The sequence below is a fragment of the Sinocyclocheilus anshuiensis genome, unplaced genomic scaffold (assembly GCF_001515605.1).
Source record: "Sinocyclocheilus anshuiensis isolate Anshui unplaced genomic scaffold, SAMN03320099.WGS_v1.1 scaffold272, whole genome shotgun sequence".
Taxonomy (NCBI): Eukaryota; Metazoa; Chordata; class Actinopteri; order Cypriniformes; family Cyprinidae; genus Sinocyclocheilus; species Sinocyclocheilus anshuiensis.
Genome location: NW_015554117.1, coordinates 1438829 through 1449031, shown reverse-complemented (window position 1 = coordinate 1449031; position 10203 = coordinate 1438829). Strand labels below are relative to the sequence as shown.

Below are 10203 nucleotides of genomic sequence, written 5' to 3'. Positions count from 1 at the left end.
TATATATATATATATATATATATATATATACATATATATATAATTAGAAAGAAATCTGTCACTTTTGAACAATTGAATGGGTCTTTGCTGAATGAAAGTATACATTTTTTTTCAAAAGAAAACTTTACTGACCCTACACCTACACTGAAGGGTAGTGTATAATCAAAATATAAATATATTTATATTATTTAAGATATCATGGTAGAATTTGTTTGACTACAATTAAAAATTACATTTTGCATCTGGATACATTATGATAATGAGAATTTTGGGGGAAAATGTCAATAGTTGTCATGAAATGTTAATGTCACAATGCAAAAACGATTCACGGTCCTAAAATAAGTGTCATTTTCTTTATTTTTGGGTTGAAATGTGAGCTGAACGTGTTTTCCTGTAATTCACCCACACAATGACCTAATGCTTTCCCAAATATACAAACTGTTCCCTGTTCTGCTCACTCTTGCGGGATGCCAGATTTGATGATGTCATCAAGAGTGTGGGCGGAGTCTTGTGGTCGAGTGTTTAAAGTGGACAAGAGTGTGTGTTCCTCCGTAAATTATTTGGCGTCCAAATGACGCATTTGTGTTTGAATAGTCAGCATAAGCCATGAAATAATTTCTTTGTCTCTCAGGTTGTGCTCTAAGCTCCAGATCCAGTCCAAGATGGATTCTGCGTATCTTTTGGAGTCCTTGGCTGGGAATTTCATGGATGTAGTGCAATACAATGAGGACAACCGGGCGTTTGAGGTGTGTGAGGTCATTGTGTGTGTGTTAGAGATGCACGTTTTGACCACAAGCATGAACATGACATGATCAGAATGAAATGGTTGCAGTTCATGAAGTCTGTGATACTCGGGTCAAAATTAAAGTCAAAGAGTCAGCAAAGCTCAAGTCAAAAAGCAGATCAGTAATTTGTTGAGTGTGTGTGTGTGTGAGACAGATAAGAGCCTGTATATTGTCAGGACCTCTCGAGTCAGATTACCAATAAACCGCTGCGCTTCAGAAGAGCAGGAGCTTTTAGAGCTGCAGGATTGAGTTACAGAGAGTGAATGAGAGGAAGAAAGAGGGGAAAACACTTCTGGAGACAATAGACATTTATAGTGGGACATTTTTGGAATGTTGGAACAATCTATGAAAATAAATCTTGAAGGAATAGTTCACCCAAAAAAATGCTAATTTGAAATCAGAACAGATTTGGAGAAATGTAGCACTGCATCAGTGTCTCAGCAATGGATGCTCTGCAGTGAATGGGTGCCGTCAGAATGAGAGTCCAAACAGCTGATAAAAACATCACAATAATCCACAAGTAATCCACTGGAGTGGTGTGGATTATTGTGATGTGTTTTTAGATACATCTCTGATGGCCTGAGGGTGAGTAATTTTTCAGCAAAATTTAATTTTTAGGTGAACTATTGCTTTAAAGCAGATGTGATTTGTGAACACAAGCCAGGGAGCTCACACACACACACAGATTCCCTGGCGTGATCCAAGCAGTGATTGAGTATGTAAGTGGAATTTGGATTAAGAGGTGTGTCTCTGTAATCAGAGTCCAATCTCGGAATGTTCTTGGAATTTTGGTTCTGGTTCTGATAGATTACGGCTCACATCCTGATTACGAGAGGCTCCCAGACTTTTGTTCTGAGATGCCTTTTCTGAATGTGTAGTTTTTTTTGGGATAAAATTCTGACAAAACTGTTTCAAGAAGTCGGGCAACATCTTTTGTTCATGGACATCTTGTGAGATAAAAAATATTTTGATTTAATTTTATTTAATTACTTTAATTTAATAAAATTTTTGAAAATGAATTTTTAAATGGTTTTATTAAAGTGTAACAATACGAAAACAAACCTCAACAGCAAAACAAAAAACAATGAAACACACACGCACGCACACAAAAACATTCCATCGTAAACAAAAAAGATATTAACAAAATTAACAGAAAAAAAAAAATATATATATATATATATCCTGATTTATAGCTAAGAAAATGTGTGTTTTTCAGGGTGTTGTGGGCACTAACATCACCATAAAGGTGTTGTGCAGTGTGATGCTGGACTCTTCATTAGGTGAGCCGTACGATCGATACGCCGCTGTGGCTCGACTGATGCAGAGCACATTCTCTCAGGCCTGCATAAACACCCAGTACAAGAGCTACATCCAGGACATGAGCAACACAAGCTGGAGCGGCCCTGAGGCCGGAGGAGGTGCGTGCACGTGTGTGTGTGTGACTGCATGCATGTTGCTTTGTGTGTGTTTATGTCACACTAATGAGTGTGTTTACATCAGGGAGGCAAGGGAGGCAGTGCCTCCTCAAAATACTGGATGAGAAAAAAATTCTTTGTACAAAAATAAAACTACGCCAATATTACAAAATATAACATTAAAAAGTAAATCACTCGTTTTTCTAAAGAAACACTGTCCAACAGCGACACCAGCAGGTAAAGTAACAGCGGGAGTCTCTCACGTCTCTCTCGCCTCCCCTGAGCCCAATGAGTTTTAACAGAACCCCTAAAGCGAGCGGTGAGTTTGGTGGGGGGTAATTGAGAATGAATGGGGGAAAATCACGTGAGAGGAGGCAATGCCTCCATTGCGATATGATTGGATCTGACTGGTTATGTTCGGCTGTGATTGGCCAATGTGAATAAATCTAGATTTAACTGCAAAGAGCATGACCCAAAGTTATATTCGTATCCAAAATGAGGCGATGTGAACATTACGGAGCGCTAAACGTGCTCATGCAGTGCATGTTTCATTCATACTCGAAGCCTGAGGGAAAGTCCAAAACGGCCTCATAGAAGGAATAACTTATGACGTGCCAGGAAAGCCCTAATATGGACAAAGGCATCCGGCTATCTCTGTAGCTGAGCTGAATGAAAAGCAGAACATTTTGACTGATGAAACGTGAAGACAATAAATACATGATTGTGACAATAAATGGTTTATATGTGTTTTTCCTAGTCATCTCCAGCTTATCTCCAAGTAAGAGATAAGAAAAAAAAAACGAATAAAATAAAATAAATCTCTGTGTCTGTGATCAATATTTACAGAGCTTTGATGACTGATGATCCAAAAAATTCTATTAAACTATTAAAAAGAATAGCCGAACATAAGTTCACAAATAAAATGTATTGTTTAAATTGTTACTGCCTTCAGTTATTATTTTTGGAATAAATGTAAAATGCTTAAAAACACTAATGCTGAGTTCACACTGCACGATTTTAGCCTGATTTTTCACTCGCTGACAGGTTTTGTGAAATCGCCGACAAATGCCCAAAATCGGAGGCAAATCAGTGCTCGTTCACGCGAGTGACAATCACGCAGTGTGAATTATCAAAGACGCGATCTGAGGGAATCGTCGACACCCGTGAAATATTTGGCATGCTAAATATCCGGAGCTGTCAGCGATTCACAATTCACACGCTGTGTGAAATGAGTTCTGACTGAAAAACACATCGGCGATAACCTACAGCCAATGAGAGAGCATGATTCAGGGCAGCGGGAAGTTCGGGGAGGAGTTATATGAAACGTAGTTTGCGGACCAGTGTTGCCAAATCCGGGATTGCTGCCGGTTGTTTTTCGTGTCAGCAGGTTGAAGCGACCCCAATAACGTGATATTTAGGCCCTGGAATGTGAATTGTACCAGGAGAACCCCGCCAAAAAAAATGGTATTTTACGCCCCGAACGCGATTTTTTACTGGGGGACCCCTCGAAAGCAATTGGGCTATTTTCAGGCTAGTTTTGAGTAGTAATTGGGCGGGTTTTGTAGCGAAAACCTGGCAACCCTGCACCAGACAGAGCTGTCGGCGATTCTTCCTATTGTAAAGTCATGCAGTGTGTAACCTCCTGGCTCGTTCTATCGTTCAGTGTGAACACAGCAGCAACTGAATGCTACCCCAGATAGTCGTTCAGTGTGAAACCAACAGTGATGCGACGTCTTTGAAAATCGTGCAGTGTGAACTCGGCATAACTTGATGAGATTCATACTTGGCTTTAATAAACAGAATATCGATTACATTGTTAAAGTGAAAATATAAAATTGATTTGTTTTTTTAATTTTTTTATTTTTCTGATAGTGTAAGTAATGTTTATTTAACCAAGAAAATGTGACTGGGACATGAATTTACTTTTGATTAAAAAAGAGAACAGTTTTGAGGACTTTCCCTCCTGATTTCAGAACCGCACCGCACACCGCTGGTTAACATGTGTATGTGATGTTCCTCACTTGTTTTCCAGCTTGCTGCTTTCTATTACAGGCAGTGCAGTCTGGGCCTCTCACTTGTCCTTTCCTATGTTTTCATGTGTTTTTCCTCTCTGTTTTTCTGAATGAGATCCTGTATTTTTAATATGATTTCAACAGGTGAATCTCATGAAAACATGTCTAGGAAATTAGATTTAGCATAAAGAAAATGACGCCTAATTAATGGATTTATTTTGTTTATTTGTTTTGGATTTGGTACTATTGCAATGCAAAGAAGGGTTTTCAAGTTTTTATCAATTTAATTTGGCACTTTTTATTTATAACAGTCTTGAATTCAAAATCAGTTTTATTTGTAATATGTTTATGAACGTACAAATGAATGTTTTCTTTTTTGATGTCCAAAATATTGTATATAGCATAAATGAAGCCTAATGAGTTTTAGTTTTATTGTATTTAGTTATTGTTTTATATTTTATTTTCATTTTAATTTATTTAGACAATTGGTTTTATTTTATGTATTAATTCATATTTATTTTATTTAGTTATCGTTTTATTTAATTTAATTTTGTAATTTAATTTATTTTTGAGAAGCACTATCTTATTTTATTTATTTGTTTTGTATTTATTTAGATTTTTATTTATTTTTTTTAATTTTATTTATTGATTTGTATTCTATTTAGTTATTGTTTTGTTTTATTTTTATTACATTTTTATTTTTTGGGATGCAATATCTTATCTTATTTGTTCCATATTTATTTAGTATTTGTTTATATTACATTGTATTTTAATTGTATTTATTTAGAAATATGGTTTTATTTATTGATTTTGTACTTAATTAGTAATTGTTTTGTTTTATTTATTTATTTTATTTTTGCTTTGTACTTTGTATTTTATTTTATTCCTTTTTTTTTTTAATGAAATATCACCCTGACATGAGAGACTTCGCAAGATTTACCCTACATCTTCTGATTCATCAAATATGCCATTATTCCATTGTGAAGCTGAATTTAGTTTGTGTGTTTAGGGCGGCAGTGGGTGTATCAGACCTGCACTGAATTTGGTTTTTATCAGAGCACCGATTCACCGAACCAGCCCTTCAGTGGATTTCCCTTACAGTGAGTGTGTGTTTTAGAGTCATTTTGTGTCTGTCGTCCTGAGGTTGGTTTGTTTGCAGTTACATTAAGGGTTTAGGGTGAACTTTCTTCTATCTTGCTCTCTCTTTCTTCAGCTATCACCTGCAGCAGTGCGCTGACATATATAATCTCAGCACCTCGTTGGACGATGCTATTCAGCAGACCAATGAAGAATACGGAGGATATGACATCAGAAGCACTCGCATCGTCTTCCCCAATGGTTCCATTGACCCCTGGCACGCCCTTGGAGTGACCCAGGACATCACAAGCGACCTTCTGGCTGTCTTTATCAAAGGTCCGTGCTGTCGTCTTTATTTTCATTTATCCGTTTTCTGTTGAATCTCATTGGCTCTGCTCTCGCTCAGGTACGGCTCACTGCGCTAACATGTACCCGGCCCGAGCGGAAGACCTTCCTCAGCTGAGTTTAGCACGGGACCACATCTTCATCATGCTCCAGAAGTGGCTGGCCGAGTGATTGACAGCAGCAGCAGCCAATCAGGAGCACAGACGTGTGTAATGGCCAATCACGATGTTTAATGATACCATGGCAATGCAAAGAAGGAATTTTCTTGCTTTAGAAATCCATTTTGGTGGTTTTTATAACAATCTTGAATTCAAAATCAGTTTTGTATGTAATATGTTTATGAAAGTATGTATTTTTTTCTTGATGTAAATCACTTGTGTATATTTTGCAGCAGAGGTTTCTCAATAAAATAAATTTTGTAATGTTAAAAACCTTTATGATTGATTTCATGTTGTGTTTAGGTGTGTGTTTGAATTGTGTTTTTGTTGGAAAATTAAAAAAATTAAAAAGGTAGTAGCGACTTGCAACTTTTTATTAACAATTCTGACTTTTCTTCTCCAAATTCTGAGTTTATATCTTGCAAATCTAATATTTTTTTTCTTCTCTGAATTGTGGGATATAAACTTGCAATTCTTATTTTTTTCTCACAATTGTTTTTTTTTTCACCACAGAATAAAAAAAAAAAAAAAAAAGTAAATAAAAAAACTTTTTTTATCTAACAATTCTACGTTTACATCTCGCAAATTCTGACTTTTTGCAACTATGAGTTTATATCTCGCAATTCTGACTTCTCAGAATTGTTTATATCTTGCAATACTGAGTTTATATCACAATTCTGAATTTATATCTTGCAATTGTAACTTATTTTCTCAGAACTGCTGAAAAAAAACCTCAGAATTGTGACTTATTTTCTTGCAATTTTGAGTCTACATCTCACAATTCTGTTGTTTTGTTCCCACCACAAAATAAAAAAAATAAAGGGAATTGCAACATTTTATTTAACTATTCTGACTTATTTTCTTGCAATTAAATTCTGAGTTTATATTTTGCATTTCCAAAATTTATATCTTACTATTCTGTGTCTATAATCTTGTAATTCTAACTTTATTCTCAGAATTGTGAGAAAATTGAAAGATAAAAAGTCTCAATTAGTTTCCACCACGGTGTATATATATATATATATATATAAACTTCCATAGTTCTCTTTTGGTTTATGAGAGAAAGCAGAGTTGAATAGCCTGTAGCCGGTGTGATATGGAAGACCTGCATACTGTAATGTCAAACACTGATTACAATTGTTTTTTTTTCACCACAGAAAAAAAAAAAAAAAAAAAAAGTTGAATAAAAAAACTTTTTTTATCTAACAATTCTACGTTTACATCTCGCAAATTCTGACTTTTTGCAACTATGAGTTTATATCTCGCAATTCTGACTTCTCAGAATTGTTTATATCTTGCAATACTGAGTTTATATCACAATTCTGAATTTATATCTTGCAATTGTAACTTATTTTCTCAGAACTGCTGAAAAAAAACCTCAGAATTGTGACTTATTTTCTTGCAATTTTGAGTCTACATCTCACAATTCTGTTGTTTTGTTCCCACCACAAAATAAAAAAAATAAAGGGAATTGCAACATTTTATTTAACTATTCTGACTTATTTTCTTGCAATTAAATTCTGAGTTTATATTTTGCATTTCCAAAATTTATATCTTACTATTCTGTGTCTATAATCTTGTAATTCTAACTTTATTCTCAGAATTGTGAGAAAATTGAAAGATAAAAAGTCTCAATTAGTTTCCACCACGGTGTATATATATATATATATATATAAACTTCCATAGTTCTCTTTTGGTTTATGAGAGAAAGCAGAGTTGAATAGCCTGTAGCCGGTGTGATATGGAAGACCTGCATACTGTAATGTCAAACACTGATTTAGCAATAGATGTGTTTTGTTTGTATAATGCAAGACCAGGATGTAGGTTTAAAACTAAACAGCAGTGTTTTATAGAAAAGCAACTATGCACACCTTACAAAAACATACTGTGAAGGTGCCATGGTATACTGAATGATTGCCATATTCCAATGTTATGGTACTCCAATGCACTGTATTTTGTATTGTATATGATATTACAAAGATAACATGTCAAATACCCTCTCCTTTACTACGGTATTCAGGTGGCACCCAAGAATGCTATCAAGTGTCACTGTGGTACGTGTGCAGAACATTGCATTATTACCACGGTACTTTTTGTTAGTCGCGTCTTCAGATTCCAGTTGCACAACAGTTGTGTCCTAATGCCCATGTTTTTGTTTTGTGAAAGCATATAATTAGCCGCCGCAATAATCATCCTATTCGTCCGCCTGTGTGTCATTTCTTGTTTACATACATGAGAGTTTAATCAATGCAACGTTTCGCTGAAGGGTGTTTTTTTGCCCCTTCCCCGAATTCTACTACAGCGAAGGTTTGGCTCATGAATATTAATTAGGTAAAGGAACGTTCGGCCAAGTGGTTGGACGGCAACCAAATGACGTCAGCGATACTTAATATTTAAAACGTCTTTAGCGGAGGAGTAATTCATATTTATGAGAAGGCGGAGGCCGGCGCCCGGGACAGAGAGAAATAAACGGAGGCGCGGCAGAACACGGACGCTCGCGGAAGACGCGCTCTCCACCTGCGTAGCTGAAGAGTTAGAGGTGCTTGTCCAGGTCAGTGGAGCATATTGCATCTTATTTTTCACCTCATAGGCTGTCCAGGTTGTTTTGTACTTAAATCAGGCATTTGTCACAGCTCTTTAAATTCCTAGGTGTTTGTTGTCTGGGTTTTTGTTTTTGTAGATCTAAGGTACTAACGTTACTAACATATGAGGGATGTGGAGGATGACTTGTTTTTGAGTCGCTGACTTTCAGTTCCAGACCCCCGCCCCTATTTGTGGTTGGACTCCGTTTTAAAGCCTATAATTAAACACAGTTGCAGAAGCTGCAGTAAAAAGTTTACCGCGATCATCGGAAAACAACGCTTTACTCATGCACTTTACAGAAAACACTGTTTAACTGTCATAAGACTAACATTAGATCAGTTAAACTGTCATTAGACCAGATCAGATAGGTTAAACTAGCCTATCATAAGACCAGCATCAAAATAGGCCAGTTGCATAAACTTAAGCTCAATGTTAAGACTGTATAAGAACTAGTCTGACCAACTAGCACCGACCAAGAGTCGTATTTTTCGGATTTAAATTAGACCAATGTCATCTTATCTTATGTAAAACGATGACTAAGTTGTAAGACTAGTCCAAGCATTTTATGCAACTGGCCACAGATCAGGTTAGACCACATTAGATGTTTAATTGTTCTAGGATTTTCATCAGACCGCATCAGATCTATTTTGCCATCCTAGACTAATATTAGATGAGAAAAGATCTGGAGCCAGTTGCATAAACATAGCCACTGTGTTAAGACCAGTGAGTAACTATAGTTACGGAATTACGGAATTTAATTACAAAATAAATGTAACTATAATCTGTTATATTATGTTCATACATTCATAACTATTAAACTAAATCTTATGATTTTAGATCTGTATTTAACCACGAAGTAAAAAGAGGTGCTAAAGTCTGATTTTGTGGTGGCTGTGCTTTAAAATTAAATTATTATCTTAATTCAAGTGAAGCAGGATTCTGAAAGTCTGATGTTATCAGTGTTTGAGCACTAACCCATGTGTTTGAGGTTAACCCATGCCTGCTTTAAATGTTTCAAAATGATTAACAGTAGAAAACATTCGATTAAAAATTTAGAAAAGTAATCAAATGTAATCAGTTACATTACTTTAATAAATTATTAGAAATAGTTACACTACTTATTACATTTTAAATATGGTAACTTGTAATCTGTAACCTGTTACATTTCCAAAGTAACCTTCCCAACACTGGTTAAGACTGCTTCTTAAAGGGGTCATATGATGCGATTTCAAGTTTTCCTTTCTCTTTGGAGTGTTACAAGCTGATTGTGCATAGATAAGATCCCTGAAGTTGCAAAGACTAAAGTCTCAAAACCAAAAAGATATTCTTTATCAAAGTTAAGACTCTGCCACACCCCCCTAAAACGGCTTGTTCTAACACGCCCCCACATATCTACCTCCCTATGTGGAAATATTTGCATAATGTGCCCAAATGTGCACGCAAAGAAAGAAGGCGTGGTTTCAGTAACCGCAGTTAGTGTTGAAGCAGCCATGTCAGGGAGACGCTGTGTGTTTCTAGGCGAAAGCAAAAGCACTTTATTTGGCCTTCCGAAAGTAGATGCATTTAGGAATCTTTAAGATTACTTAAAACAGAACAGCAATGCATTTTATGGACGACCGTTTCGTGAACCTAGGAGAGGAGGTAATTCTGACTTTGCTATCACAATCTGGTGATTCTGAATCAGCTACTGTTTTGTTACTAGTTTAAGTATTTGCTATTGACTGTTCAAATGCGGAGTTTTGCACATCGTGTGTGTGTGCGCGAGCGAGCGAGAGAGAGAGAGTGAGCGCGAGAGAGAGCGAGAGAGAGAGAGCGCGAGAGAGAGAGC

The 10203-nt window shown here is 36.1% G+C and overlaps 2 protein-coding genes across 2 annotated transcripts in view; both read left to right on the top strand.

The window, feature by feature from the left end:
- Window positions 1-6065, top strand: part of prss59 (serine protease 59, putative) — a 15284-nt gene extending 9219 nt beyond the window's left edge. Inside the window, exons 5-9 of the mRNA XM_016462327.1 lie at window positions 632-746; window positions 2002-2203; window positions 5222-5312; window positions 5426-5625; window positions 5696-6065. Coding sequence (XP_016317813.1) covers window positions 632-746; window positions 2002-2203; window positions 5222-5312; window positions 5426-5625; window positions 5696-5805 — 718 coding nt within the window. The 3' untranslated portion in view covers window positions 5806-6065. The remainder of the gene's footprint in view (window positions 1-631; window positions 747-2001; window positions 2204-5221; window positions 5313-5425; window positions 5626-5695) is intronic.
- A 2203-nt stretch (window positions 6066-8268) lies between these two features.
- The window catches only part of LOC107669898 (glia-derived nexin-like), a 13267-nt gene continuing 11332 nt past the window's right edge, over window positions 8269-10203 (top strand). The window contains exon 1 of the mRNA XM_016462330.1: window positions 8269-8343. The gene's annotated coding sequence lies outside the window, so the exon portion shown is untranslated. The remainder of the gene's footprint in view (window positions 8344-10203) is intronic.